Consider the following 15,700-nt stretch of genomic DNA (forward strand, 5'->3'; position numbering starts at 1 on the left):
AGACACACACACACATACATAAACACACACACAGACACACACACACACACACACACAAATACACACACATACATACACGTACATAAACACACACACACAGACACACACACATACACACACAGACACGCACATACATAAACACACACGCAGACACACACACACAAATACACGCACATACATAAACACACACAAATACACACACACACAAATACACGCACACAGACACATACAGACACATACACAGACACAAACACGCGGCTGTTGCCTCCCAGGTGCCGGGGTCCGTGATGTCTCGGATCCTGTTTTCGGGATCCTTAAGGGGGAGGGGGACCAGCCCCAAGTCGTGGTTCACATCGGCACCCAAGACATAGGTAGGAAAAGGGATGGGGATGTAAGGCAGAAATTCAGGGAGTTAGGGTGGAAGCTTAGGGCTAGAACAAATAGAGTTGTTATCTCTGGTTTGTTACCCGTGCCACGTGATAGTGAGGAGAGGAATAGGGAGAGAGAGCAGTTGAACACGTGGTTACAGGGATGGTGCAGGAGGGAGGGATTCAGATACCTGGACAATTGGGGCTCACTCTGGGGTCGGTGGGACCTCTACAAACAGGATGGTCTGCACTTGAACCAGAGGGGTACCAATATCTTGGGGGAGAAATTTGCTAATGCTCTTCGGGAGGGTTTAAACCAATTCAGCAGCGGGGTGGGTACCTGAATTGTAGCTCCGGTGTACAGGAGGTTGAGAGTAGTGAGGTCATGGATGAGGTTTCAGCGGCGCAGGAGTGTACTGGCAGGCAGGAAGGTGGTTTGAAGTGTGCATACTTCAACGCCAGGAGCATCCGGAATAAGGTGGGTGAGCTTGCAGCATGGGTTGGTACCTGGGATTTCGATGTTGTGGCCATCTCGGAGACATGGATAGAGCAGGGACAGGAATGGTTGTTGCAGGTTCCGGGGTTTAGATGTTTCAGTAAGAGCAGGGAAGATGGTAAAAGAGGTGGAGGTGTGGCATTGTTAGTCAACACAGTAAGAGTTTTAACAACACCGGGTTAAAGTCCAACAGGTTTATTTGGTAGCAAATACCATTAGCTTTCGGAGCGCTGCTCCTTCGTCAGATGGAGTGGAAATGTGCTCTCAAACAGGGCACATTTCCACTCCATCTGACGAAGGAGCAGCGCTCCGAAAGTTAATGGTATTTGCTACCAAATAAACCTGTTGGACTTTAATCTGGTGTTGTTAAAACTCTTACTGTGTTCACCCCAGTCCAACACCGGCATCTACACATCATTGTTACTCAAGACAGTATTACGGTGGCAGAAAGGACATTTGATGAGGACTCGTCTACTGAGGTAGTTTGGGCTGAGGTTAGAAACAGGAAAGGAGAGGTCACCCTGTTGGGAGTTTTCTATAGACCTCCAAAAAGTTCCAGAGATGTAGAGGAAAGGATTGCAAAGATGATTCTGGATAGGAGCGAAAGTAACAGGGTAGTTGTTATGGGAGACTTTAACTTTGCAAATATTGACTGGAAAAGCTATAGTTCGAGTACTTTAGAGGGGTCGGTTTTTGTCCAATGTGTGCAGGAAGGCTTCCTGACGCACTATGTAGATAGACCAACAAGAGGCGAGGCCACATTGGATTTGGTACTGGGTAATGAACCAGACCAGGTGTTAGATTTGGAGGTAGGGGAGCACTTTGGTGATAGTGACCACAATTCGATTATGTTTACTTTAGCGATGGAAAGGAATAGGTATATACCGAAGGGCAAGAGTTATAGCTGGGGGAAAGGAAATTATGATGCGATTGGGAGAGATTTAGGATGCATAGGTTGGGGAAGGAAACTGCAGGGGATGGACACAATTGATATGTGGAGCTTGTTCAAGGAACAGCTACTGCGTGTCCTTGATAAGTATGTACCTGTCAGGCAGGGAGGAAGTGGTCGAGCGAGGGAACCGTGGTTTACTAAAGAAGTTGAATCTCTTGTGAAGAGGAAGAAGGAGACTTATGTAAAGAGGAGACATGAAGGCTCAGTTAGGGCGCTTGAGAGTTACAAGTTAGCCAGGAAGGACCTAAAGAGAGAGTTAAGAAGAGCCAGGAGGGGACATGAGAAGTCTTTGGCAGGTAGGATCAAGGAAAACCCTAAAGCTTTCTATAGGTATGTCAGGAATAAAAGAATGACTAGGGTAAGATTAGGGCCAGTCAAGGACAGTAGTGGGAAGTTGTGCGTGGAGTCCGAAGAGATAGGAGAGGCGCTAAATTAATATTTTTCGTCAGTATTCACGCAGGAAAAAGACAATGTTGTCCAGGAGAATACTGAGACACAGGCTATTGGACTAGACAGGACTGAGGTTCATAAGGAGGAGGTGTTAGCAATTCTGGAAAGTGTGAAAATAGATAAATCCCCTGGGCCGGATGGGATTTATCCTCGGATTCTCTGGGAGGCTAGGGAGGAGATTGCAGAGCCTTTGGCTTTGATCTTTAGGTCGTCATTGTCTACAGGAATAGTGCCAGAAGACTGGAGGATAGCAAATGTTGTCCCCTTGTTCAAGAAGGGGAGTAGAGACAACCCTGGTAATTATAGACCGGTGAGCCTTACTCCTGTTGTGGGCAAAGTTTTGGAAAGGATTATAAGAGATAGGATTTATAATCACCTAGAAAGGAATAATTTGATTAGGGATAGTCAGCACGGTTTTGTGAAGGGTAGGTCGTGCCTCACAAACCTTATTGAGTTCTTTGAGAAGGTGACCAAAGAGGTGGATGGGGGTAAAGCAGTTGATGTGGTGTATATGGATTTCAGTAAAGCGTTTGATAAGGTTCCCCATGGTAAGCTATTGCAGAAAATACGGACACATGGGATTGAGGGTGATTTAGCGGTTTGGATCAGGAATTGGCTAGCTGTAAGAAAACAGAGGGTGGTGGTTGATGGTAAATGTTCATCCTGGAGTTCAGTTACTAGTGGTGCAAGGATCTGTTTTGGGGCCACTGCTGTTTGTCATTTTTATAAATGACCTGGATGAGGGCGTAGAAGGATGGGTTAGTAAATTTGCGGATGACACTAAAGTCGGTGGAGTTGTGGACAGTGCGGAAAGTTGTTGCAGGTTACAGCGGGACATAGATAAGCTGCAGAGCTGGGCTGAGAGGTGGCAAATGGAGTTCAATGCGGAAAAGTGTGAGGTGATTCACTTTGGAAGGAGTAACAGGATTACAGAGTACTGGGCTAATGGTAAGATACTTGGTAGTGTGGATGAACAGAGAGATCTCGGTGTCCATGTGCATAGATCCCTGAAAGTTGGCACCCAGGTTGATAGGGTTGTTAAGAAGGCGTACGGAGTGTTAGCTTTTATTGGTAGAGGGATTGAGTTTCGGAGCCAGGAGGTCATGTTGCAGCTGTACAAACTCTGGTGCGGCCGCACTTGGAGTATTGCGTACAGTTCTGGTCGCCGCATTATAGGAAGGATGTGGAAGCATTGGAAAGGGTGCAGAGGAGATTTACCAGGATGTTGCCTGGTATGGTGGGAAGGTCTTATGAGGAAAGGCTGAGGGACTTGAGGCTGTATTCATTAGAGAGAAGAAGGTTAAGAGGTGACTTAATAGAGGCATACAAGATGATCAGAGGATTAGATCGGGTGGATAGTGAGAACCTTTTTCCTCGGATGGTGAAAGCTAGCACGAGGGAACTAGCTTTAAATTGAGGGGTGATAGATATAGGACAGATGTCAGAGGTAGGTTCTTCACTCAGAGAGTGGTAAGGGCGTGGAATGCCCTGCCTGCAGCAGTAGTGGACTCGCCAACATTAAGGGCATTTAAATGGTCATTGGATAAACATATGGATGATATTGGAATAGTGTAGATTAGAGGGGCTTTAGGTTGGTTTCACTGTTCGGCGCAACATCGAGGGCCGAAGGGCCTGTACTGCGCTCTAATGTTCTATGTTCTATGTTCTAAACACACACACATACACAAACACATCAATACAGACATACACAGATGCGTACACACACACACACAATCTCTTACAAATAGGTACGTGCATTCACACACTCACATTCACACAGACAGATACACAGAATCTCTTACACACTCAGAGATACAGACACAGATAAATACACATGCACACAGACACACACTCTCACACAGATACACTCACACAGATATATACAGACACACACACTCTCAGATACAGATGCACAGACATACACACAGAAAGATACTTCAATAAACACAAATAAGCACATATGGATGTCCGTCAAAACATGCAGACACGTATACACAAATGCTTAAAAGCATTTATACATAAAAGCCAGAGATACACAGACCCAGACACACACATGCATGCACTCACATGCTCACGCTCACATACAATCTCACACAAACAATTGTACACCGAACCCTGCATTGAGACATCAACATCCCACACCCAGAACCACACACACCCACACACATACACACACCCACATCCATCTCCCCCAAACACCTCTCCCCCCCCCCACACACACACACACACACACACACAGAACCACACCGACACATACACACACCCACACCCATCTCCCCCAAACACCTCTCCCCCCCCACACACACACACACACACCCACACACATACACACCCACATCCATCTCCCCCAAACACCTCTCCCCCCCCCACACACACACACACACAGAACCACACCGACACATACACACACCCACACCCATCTCCCCCAAACACCTCTCCCCCCCCCCACACACACACACACACCCACACACATACACACACACACACATACAGACCGACACATACACACACCCACATCCATCTCCCCCAAACACCTCTCCCCCCCCCACACACACACACACACACCCACACACATACACACACACACACACACATACAGACCGACACATACACACACCCACATCCATCTCCCCCAAACACCTCTCCCCCCCCCACACACACACATGCACACATACACACCCACACATACACACACCCACATCCATCTCCCCCAAACACCTCTCCCCCCCCACACACACACGCACACATACACACCCACACATACACACACCCACACCCATCTCCCCCATACACCTCTCCCCCTCTCCCCGACACACACACCCACACATATACACCCACACACACACACACCCAAATCCATCTCCCCCAAACACCTCTCCCCCTCTCCCCGACACACACACCCACACACACACACCCACACATATACACCCACCGACATCCATCTCCCCCCAAACACCTCTCCCCCCCACCACCCCCCCCCCCCCCCCCCCCACACACACACACACACACACACACAGACGTGGTGGATTCTCCAGTGTCACAGAAAGTCTAACCTCACCCCAACATTCTAGACAGACGTGTCCTTGGCAATGTGAACTGGGTATGAATTGATTTGGCTGGAATGTCAACTGCTTAATGAGAGAGAGAGAGATAGACAGGGACACAGACAGAGACAAGGAGTCAGACACGGACACAGACAGACAGAGACACAGAGGGATAGGGTCAGAGACACAGATAGGCAGGCAGGGACCCAGACATGGAGGCAGACACGGACACAGACAGGGAGACAGACAGTGACACAGAGGGACAGGACAGGGGCACGGACAGACAGGGAGACAGACAATGACACAGAGGGACAGGGACAGGGGCACGGACAGACAGGGAGACAGACAATGACACAGAGGGACAGGGACGGAGACACAGACAGAGACACAGGGGGTCAAAGACAGGGACACAGGGTGACAGACAGAGACACAGGCAGACACAGACAGGGGGACAGACAGAGACACAGGGGGACAGACAGAGACACAGGGAGACACAGACAGGGGGACAGACAGAGACACAGGGAGACACAGACAGGGGGACAGACAGAGACACAGGGAGACACAGACAGGGGGACAGGCTCTGGTACCCAGTCCGGGACAGGCTCCAGACTGTGCTGTCCCACTCTGGGACTCACCGGGAATAGCCAGGCTGCTGAGCGGGACTGTGTGCATCTTCTCCGGTAACCTGCTCATCCAGTCCGCCCGGCACACACACTCCTGCCCGCCTCCTGCCATCGCTGCTCCGGCTCTGGCTGACTCTGCTCCCGATCCACTCCGGCTCCAAATGTCTCCACTCCCGCTCCACTCCGGAACAGAGATACTCCGGGTCTGAGTTACTCTGGGTCTTGGTTACTCTGGATCTGAGTTACTCTAGGTCTGGGTTACTCCGAGTCTTGGTTACTCCGGGTTTGAGTTACTCCAGGTTTGAGTTACTCTGGATCTGAGTTACCCTAGGTCTGAATTAGTCCAGGTTTGCGTTACTCCGGGTTTGGGTTACTCCAGGTCTCAAAGGGTCTGAATTATTCGGGGTTTGAGTTGCTCCAGGTTTGGGTTACTCTGGGTCTTGTTTACTCCAGGTTTCGGTTACTCTGGGTCTGGGTTACCCTGGGTCTGAGATACTCTGGGTCTGAGATACTCTGGGTCTGAGTTAATCTGGGTTTGAGTTACTCCGGGTCTCGGTTACTCCGGGTCTCGGTTACTCCGGGTCTCGGTTATTCCGGATCTCGGTTTATCCGGGTTTGGGTTACTCCAGATTTGAGTTACTCCAGGTCTGGGTGACTCCGGGTCTGGGTTACTCCGGGTCTGGGTGACTCCGGGTCTGGGTTACTCCGGGTCTGGGTTACTCCGGGTCTGGGTTACTCCGGGTCTGGGTGACTCCGGGTCTGGGTTACTCCGGGTCTGGGTTACTCCGGGTCTGGGTGACTCCGGGTCTGGGTTACTCCGGGTCTGGGTGACTCCGGGTCTGGGTGACTCCGGGTCTGGGTTACTCCGGGTCTGGGTTACTCCGGGTCTGGGTGACTCCGGGTCTGGGTTACTCCGGGTCTGGGTTACTCCGGGTCTGGGTTACTCCGGGTCTGGGTGACTCCGGGTCTGGGTGACTCCGGGTCTGGGTGACTCCGGGTCTGGGTGACTCCGGGTCTGGGTTACTCTGGGTCTCAGGTAATCCAGGTTGGTTCCAATCACAACGCTTCCAGCTCCTCTCGCTGGATCTGGAGACTTGGTGACATCTCCTCCTCCCCTGGCTGGGAGCCTGGCTCTGTCCCCGGCTCCTCGGACTGAGAATGTGGCCACGCTTATCCTCCCGTTGTTGCTGTGTCCGTCTCTCTGTCCCTGTCTGTCCCTCTCCTTTTCCCTGTCTCTCTGTCTCTCTTTGCCTCTGTCTCTCTGTCACTTGCTCTCTATCCCTGTCTCTCTCTCTCTCTATCCCTCTCTCTCTCTCTCTCTCTCTATCCCTGTCTCTCTCTCTCTCTATCCCTGTCTCTCTCTCTCTATCTCTCTCTCTCTCTCTCTCTATCCCTGTCTCTCTCTCTCTATCCCTCTCTCTCTCTCTCTCTGTCTGTGTGCTGATGGGGCGGTCTCTCTCTCTCCTCTTGCGGTCAGGTGTCCTTCCCTCCTCCTCTTTAGAATCTGTCTAAAGGTGCTTTGCGTTTCTCTGATTTGCTGGCTCAGTCTATAATGTCGAGTGATCGATGATTTTCTATATCCCTGTCACACTGACACTCTCTGCCTTGTTTTTTCTCTATGTTTGCTTTCAGTTCCCACTCTTTCTCCATTCCATCCATTTCTCCCTTCCGCAGTCTGTTTCTTCCTGAATATTTCTCTCTCCTCTCTGTGTTTCTATCTCTGGCCTTGCGTTATTCATTCTTAATTTCTGTCTGTTTCTCTCTCTGTCCCTGTATCGCTCTGTCCCTGTCTCTCTATGTCCCTCTCTTTCTGTCTGTCCCTCTCGGTCTGTCCCTCTCTCTCTCTCTATCCCTCTCTGTCTCTGCCCCTCTTTCTCTCTCTGTCCTTGTATCACTCTGTCCCTGTCTCTCTCTGTCTCTCTCTCTCTCTCTAGGTCTCTCTCTCTCTCTGTCTCTGTCTGTCTCTCTGACTCTCTCTCTGTCCCCCTCTCTCTATCTCTCTCTCTCTGTGTCTCTCTCTGTCCCTCGCTCTCTGTCCCTTTCTCTCTCTATCCCTCTCTCTCTAGGTCTCTAGCTCTCTCTCTCTGTCTGTCTCTCTCTCTCTGTCTGTCTCTCTCTGTCCCTCTCTCTCTCTGTCCCTCTCTCTCTCTGTCCCTCTCTCTCTCTCTCTCTCTATCTATCTCTCTGTCCCCTTCTCTCTCTGTCTCTGTCGCTCTCTCTCACTCTCTGTCCCCCTTTCTCTCTCTGACTCTCTCTCTGTCCCTCTCTCTCTCTCTGTCCCCCCTCTCTCTGTCCCCCTCTCTCTCTCTCTCTGTCCCCCCCCTCTCTCTGTCCCCCCCGCTCTCTGTCCCCCCCTCTCTCTCTGTCCCCCCTCTCTCTCTGTCCCCCCTCTCTCTCTATCCCCCCTCTCTGTCTGTCCCCCTCTCTCTCTGTCCCCCCTCTCTCTCTCTCCCCCTCTCTCTCTGTCTTTCTCTCTCTCTCTCTCTCTGTCCTCCTCTCTCTCTCTCTGTCCCCCTCTCTCTCTCTGTCTCTTTCTCTCTCTCCCTCTCTGTACCCCTCTCTCTCTCTCTGTGTCCCCCCCTCTCTCTCTGTCCCTCTCTCTCTCTGTCCCTCTCTCTCTCTCTATCCCCCTCTCTCTCTCTATCTCTTTCTCTCTCTCCCTCTCTGTACCCCTCTTCTCTCTGTCTCTTTCTCTCTCCCTCTCTACCCCCCTCTCTCTCTCTCTATCCCTGTCTTTGTCTATTTCTCTATCAGTCTCTCTCTCTCTCTCTTTTTGTGTCTATGTTCCCTCCTTCTCTGTCATTGTAATTTCGGACCGTGTTATTGCTGTTTTTCCAGTTCCTGATCTCTGCCACTCATTCCTATCCTCGAACCCACCCACCTCTCTCTATATTCCTGATCCTCTCCAATAATTTGCATTTCTAAGCACCTTTAATGTAGAAAAATGTTCCAAAGCGCGTCACACATGCGTCGGGAACAAGATGAAGCTTTGTAGATCTTCAGCTTCTCTGCCCTTGTCTCTCTGTTGCTACTTTCTGGATGTAAGTATCTTCCTCCCCCTTCTGTCCCTTGTATTAACTTCCTTCTGTAAACTCCAATCTACATTTCACTCACTTCCCCGCCCCTGTGAGTGAAACATCTGTTTTTATTGTGTTTTGACTCTAATTCACACAGACGTGTGTGCACTGCCACACAGATAGCTTGCTCTTATACTCTTTGTCCCTTTAATAAAGCCCAGAATATTATATGTTTTATGAACCATATTCTGAACCTGCATGTTTACAGCCAGCTCCCTCTGCTCCTGCACCCCCTTAGAACGCTCCCCCTGATTTCATATTGCACCTGAACCACAGGGGCACCAATATCCTGGGAGGGAAATTTGCTACAGCTCTTTGGGGGGCGGAGGGTGGGGGTGGGGGGCGGGGGGGAGTTTAAACTAATTTGTCAGGGGGATGGGAAAAGGAGTTGTAGTCCGGAGGTCAGTGAGTGTAGTGAGGTACTGGGAAGGGTATCAAGGTCAAAGGTGGGTACCAGGAGACAGGAAGGTGGGTTGAAGTGTGTCTACTTCAATGCCAGGAGCATCCGGAATAAGGTAGGTGAACTTGGGGCGTGGATTGGCACTTGGGACTACGATGTTGTGGCCATTACGGAGACGTGGGTAGAACAAGGACAGGAGTGGTTGTTGGACGTTCCGGGGTATAGATGTTTCAGTAAGTGTCGGGTAGGTGGTAAAAGAGGTGGAGGAACATAGAACATAGAACATAGAACAGTACAGCACAGAACAGGCCCTTCGGCCCACGATGTTGTGCCGAGCTTTATCTGAAACCAAGATCAAGCTATCCCACTCCCTATCATCCTGGTGTGCTCCATGTGCCTATCCAATAACCGCTTAAATGTTCCTAAAGTGTCTGACTCCACTATCACTGCAGGCAGTCCATTCCACACCCCAACCACTCTCTGCGTAAAGAACCTACCTCTGATATCCTTCCTATATCTCCCACCATGAACCCTATAGTTATGCCCCCTTGTAATAGCTCCATCCACCCGAGGAAGTAGCATTGTTAATCAAGGATAGTTTAACAGCTGCGGAAAGGCACTTCGAGGGGGATCTGCCTACAGAGGTAATATGGGCTGAGGTTAGGAATAGGAAAGGAGCGGTCATGTTGTTAGGAGTTTACTATAGGCCCCCAAATAGTAATAGAGATGTGGAGGAAGAAATTGCTAAGCAGATTATGGATAGGTGTGGAGGTCACAGGGTAGTTGTCATGGGGGACTTTAACTTTTCGAATATTGATTGGAACCTTTATAGGTCAAATTGTTCAGATGGGGCAGTTTTTGTGCAGTGTGTGCAGGAGGGTTTCCTGACACAATATGTGGATAGGCCGACAAGAGGTGGGGCCACATTGGATTTGGTACTGGGAAATGAACTGGGCCAAATGTTAGATTTGGTTGTGGGAGAGCACTTTGGAGATAGTGACCACAATTCGGTGTCTTTTGTTATTGCATTGGAGAGGGATAGGGCCGTACGGCAGGGCAAGGTTTACAATGGGGGAGAGGTAATTATGATGCGATTAGGCAGGAATTAGGAAGCAGAGGATGGGAACAGAAATTGTCAGGGAAAGGCACTAATGATAAGTGGAACTTTTTCAAGGAACAAATACTGCGTGTCCTTGATAGGTATGTCCCTGTCAGGCAGGGAGGAAATGGCCGAGTGAGGGAACCATGGTTCACAAAAGAGGTTGAATGTCTTGTCAAGAGGAAGAAGGAAGCGTATGTAAGGATGAGAAAACAAGGTTCAGTTGGCTAAATGGAGGGTTACAAGTTAGCAAGGAATGAGCTGAAAAAGGGGCTTAGGAGAGCTAGGAGGGGGCATGAAAAGTCCTTGGCGGATCGGATCAAGGAAAACTCTTATGTGAGGAATAAAAGAACGACCAGGGTGAGGTTGGGGCCGGTCAAGGACGGCAGTGGGAATTTGTGCATGGAGTCAGAAGAGATAGGAGAGGTGATGAATGAATACTTTTCTTCGGTGTTCACCAAGGAGAGGGGCCATGTTTTTGAGGAAGAGATGGTGTCACAGGCTGATAGGCTGGAAGAAGTAGATGTTCGGAGGGAAGATGTACTAGCAATTTTGAATAAACTGAAGATTGATAAGTCCCCTGGGCCTGATGAAATATACCCTAGGATTCTTTGGGAGGCAAGGGATGAGATTGCAGAGCCTTTGGCATTGATCTTTGGATCCTCACTATCCACGGGGGTGGTGCCAGAGGACTGGAGAGTGGCGAATGTTGTTCCTCTGTTTAAGAAAAGGAATAGAAATGACCCTGGTAATTATAGGCCGGTGGTCGGTAAGTTGATGGAAAAGGTCCTTAGGGATAGAATTTACGACCATTTAGAAAGATGCGGATTAATCCGAGATAGTCAGCACGGATTCGTGAAGGGCAAGTCTTGCCTCACAAATTTGATAGAATTTTTTGAGGAGGTAACTAAGTGTGTTGATGAAGGTAGCGCAGTTGATGTCATATACATGGATTTTAGTAAGGCATTTGATAAAGTCCCCCATGGTCGGCTTATGAAGAAAGTAAGGATGTGTGGGATAGAGGGAAGTTTGGCCGATTGGATAGGTAACTGGCTATCTAACAGAATAAGAAGTTTAACAACACCAGGTTAAAGTCCAACAGGTTTATTTGGTAGCAAAAGCCGGCTTTTGCTACCAAATAAACCTGTTGGACTTTAACCTGGTGTTGTTAAACTTCTTACTGTGTTTACCCCAGTCCAACGCCGGCATCTCCACATCATACCTAACAGAAGACATGGAAAATTTTCAGACTGGAAACCGGTTACCAGCGGAGTGCCACAGGGATCAGTGCTTGGTCCTCTGCTATTTGTAATTTTTATAAATAACTTGGAGGAGGGGGCTGAAGGGTGGATCAGTAAATTTGCTGATGACATCAAAATTGGAGGAGTAGTGGATGAGGTGGAGGGCTGTTTTCGGCTGCAAAGAGATATAGATAGGATGCAGAGCTGGGCTGAAAAATGGCAAATGGAGTTTAACCCTGATAAATGCGAGGTGATTAATTTTGGTAGGACTAATTTGAATGTGGATTACAGGGTCAAAGGTAGGGTTCTGAAGACTGTGGAGGAACAGAGAGATCTTGGGGTCCATATCCACAGATCTCTGAAGGTTGCTACTCAAGTGGATAGAGCCGTGAAGAAGGCCTTTCGTGCGTTGGCGTTCATTAACAAGGGGTTTGAGTTTAAGAGCCGTGGGGTTATGCTGCAACTGTACAGGACCTTGGTGAGACCACATTTGGAATATTGCGTGCAGTTCTGGTCACCTCACTATAAGAAGAATGTGGAGACACTGGAAAGAGTGCAAAGGAGATTTACCAGGATGCTGCCTGGTTTGGAGGGTAGGTCTTATGAGCAAAGGTTGAGGGAACTTGGGCTTTTCTCTTTGGAGCGGAGGAGGTTGAGAGGAGACTTGATAGAGGTTTATAAGATGATGAGGGAGATAGATAGAGTGAACATTCAAAGACTATTTCCTCGGGTGAATGGAGCGGTAACTAGGGGGCATAACCATAGGGTTCATGGTGGGAGATATAGGAAGGATGTCCGAGGTAGGTTTTTTACTCAGAGAGTGGTTGGGGTGTGGAATGGACTGCCTGCAGTGATAGTGGAGTCAGACACTTTAGGAACATTTAAGAAGCTATTGGATAGGCACATGGAGCACACCAGGATGATAGGGAGGAAATAGCTTGATCTTGGTTTCAGACAAAGCTTGGCACAACATGGTGGGTCGAAGGGCCTGTTCTGTGCTGTACTGTTCTTTGTTCTATGTCTCTCCATCATCTGCCTTCCAAAAAATCAGCTCACCTTCTATTAAAAATCAGCTGTCAGCTCCACCAACTTTTAAAGCTCTAATCTGTCCTCAACACAGCCTGCAAAGCTTCCAAGTTTTATATCATTCACAAATGTGAAAATTGTCCCCTGCACAAAACATTTAATTTGATTTGATTTGATTAATTATTGTCACATGTATTAACACACAGTGAACAGTATTGTTTCTTGCTGCCATGCACTCAAAGCATACTGTTCATAGAGAAGGAAAGGAGAGAGTGCAGAATATAGTGTTACAGTCATAGCCAGGGTGTAGAGAAAGATCAACTTAATGCAAGGTAGGTCCATTCAAAAGTCTGACAGCAGCAGGGAAGAAACTGTTCTTGAGTCGGTCGGTACGTGACCTCAGACTTTTGTATCTTTTTCCCGACGGAAGAAGGTGGAAGAGAGAATGTCCGGGGTGCGTGGGGTCCTTAATTATGCCGACTGCTTTTCTGAGGCAAAGATAATTTATGTCAGGAAGAGCAAGGGTCCGAACACTGGTCCCTGAGGAACACCACTACAAACCTTCCTCCAGTCCCAAAATCATCCATCAACCATTATCCTGTTTCCTGTTACTCTGCCAATTTTGTATCCATTACTGTTCCTTTCATTCCGTGAGTTATCATTTTTCTCTCAAGTCTGTTGTGTGACATTGTATCGAATGCCTCCTGAAAGTCTATGGCTGGAATTTTACAGTCCCACCACGGGAATCGGAGCGGGCGAGGGGCGGACCACGGAAAGGTCCTTTAACCTCAGGTGGGATTTTATAGTTTTGGGACGAGCAAAGCTGTAAAATCCCACCCCATATACACCACATCAGCAGGATTACCCTCATCAACCCTCTCTGTTACCTCCTCAAAAAACTCCAACAAGCTAGTAAACACAATTCACCCCAACCAAATCCATGTTCGATGTCCTTAACTCACCCACATTTGTTCAGATGGCGATTAATTCTGTCCCAAATTATTGTTTCCAGAAGCTTCAGAACAACCAAGGTGGAGCGGACTGGCCTGTAGTCGCCGGCCTTATCTTCATGTCTCTTTTTGAACAAGGGTGTAATGTTTGCAATTCTCCAATCCTCTGGCACAAGTCCTGAGTCTAAGGAAGACTGAAAGATTAAGGCCAGTGCCTCTGCTATTTTCAATCTCATTTCCTTGAGTATCCTTGGATGTATCTCATCCGGTCCCAGTGCTTCCAGTTCAACTTTCAGTTCAACATTGGGCAGATAGATTGTCTAGCCCATCTGACCCTCATCAAGTTTAAATCCTTCTGGTGTCTGAATTGCCTCCTCTGTCACCGGGGTCTTCTGCCTTGGTAAAGACTGATACAAATATTCATTTGATAGTCAGCCATGCCCGCTGCCTCCACCTGTACATCCCCTTCTTGGTCCCTTATTGATCCCACTCTTCTTTTGACAGCTTTGAACTGTGTATATGCCGATCGAGGAATTTTGAATTCCCTTTTAGTCGCTTACCCATCATCGACAGTCTGCTTTATTCACAGAACATAGAACAGTACAGCACAGAACAGGCCCTTCGGCCCACGATGTTGTGCCGTGCTTTATCTGAAACCAAGATCAAGCTATCCCACTCCCTATCATCCTGGTGTGCTCCATGTGCCTATCCAATAACCGCTTAAATTATCCTAAAGTGTCTGACTCCACTATCACTGCAGGCAGTCCATTCCACACCCCAACCACTCTCTGCGTAAAGAACCTACCTCTGATATCCTTCCTGTATCTCCCACCACGAACCCTATAGTTATGCCCCCCTTGTAATAGCTCCATCCACCCGAGGAAATAGTCTTTGAACGGTCACTCTATCTATCCCCTTCATCATTTTATAAACCTCTATTAAGTCTCCCCTCAGCCTCCTCCGCTCCAGAGAGAACAGCCCTAGCTCCCTCAACCTTTCCTCATAAGACCTATCCTCCAAACCAGGCAGCATCCTGGTAAATCTCCTCTGCACTCTTTCCAGCGCTTCCACATCCTTCTTATAGTGAGGTGACCAGAACTGCACACAATATTCCAAATGCGGTCTCACCAAGGTCCTGTACAGTTGCAGCATAACCCCACGGCTCTTAAACTCCAACCCCCTGTTAATAAAAGCTAACACACTATAGGCCTTCTTCACAGCTCTATCCACTTGAGTGGCAACCTTTAGAGATCTGTGGATATAGACCCCAAGATCTCTCTGTTCCTCCACAGTCTTCAGAACCCTTTTCTCTTCCTCTTCTCTTTTTGTTGGGGTGTAACAATGCAGTCCTCCTGTCCCCTGGCATCACCCCCATATCCAAGGAGGGGTGAAAGATCACCATCAGACCTGCTATCTGTACCCTGGTTTCACTCAGCAACCAGGGTGTATACTGTTATATTAGAAAAGAAAACAGGACATCTTGAAGACAGAGGTATCGCAAATGAAGAAAGGGAAAGGACAGATATGTTGATAAATTACTGAGCGTAATCGAACAAGAGGTAAATATGTCAGAAAATTACAAAAAGATATCACTGGGTGAAGTGATTGGGCAAAATTGTGGAAACAGATTTCAATGTTTCATAGAAACCCTACAGTACAGAAAGAGGCCATTCGTCCCATCGAGTCTGCACCGACCACAATCCCACCCAGGCCCTACCCCCATATCCCTACATATTTTACCCGCTAATCCCTCTAATCTACGCATCCAGGACACTAAGGGGCAATTTTTTTTTAGTGTAGCCAATCAACCTAACCCGCACATCTTTGGACTGTGGGAGGAAACCGGAGCACCCGGAGGAAACCCACACAGACATGAGGAGAATGTGCAAACTCCACACAGACAGTGACCCGAGCCGGGAATCGAACCCAGGTCCCTGGAGCTGTGAAGCAGCAGTGCTAACCACTGTGCTACCG

The 15,700-nt window shown here is 48.6% G+C and overlaps 2 protein-coding genes across 2 annotated transcripts in view; both read right to left on the reverse strand.

Moving 5' to 3' along the window:
* Nucleotides 1-6,045, reverse strand: part of plcxd3 (phosphatidylinositol-specific phospholipase C, X domain containing 3) — a 38,301-nt gene extending 32,256 nt beyond the window's left edge. The window contains exon 1 of the mRNA XM_078215297.1: nt 5,946-6,045. Coding sequence (XP_078071423.1) covers nt 5,946-6,045 — 100 coding nt within the window. The remainder of the gene's footprint in view (nt 1-5,945) is intronic.
* Nucleotides 1-15,700, reverse strand: part of oxct1a (3-oxoacid CoA transferase 1a) — a 416,864-nt gene that overhangs the window by 286,809 nt on the left and 114,355 nt on the right. The gene's annotated exons all lie outside the window — the stretch shown is intronic.

The sequence above is a fragment of the Mustelus asterias genome, chromosome 6 (genome assembly GCF_964213995.1).
Source record: "Mustelus asterias chromosome 6, sMusAst1.hap1.1, whole genome shotgun sequence".
Taxonomy (NCBI): domain Eukaryota; kingdom Metazoa; phylum Chordata; class Chondrichthyes; order Carcharhiniformes; family Triakidae; genus Mustelus; species Mustelus asterias.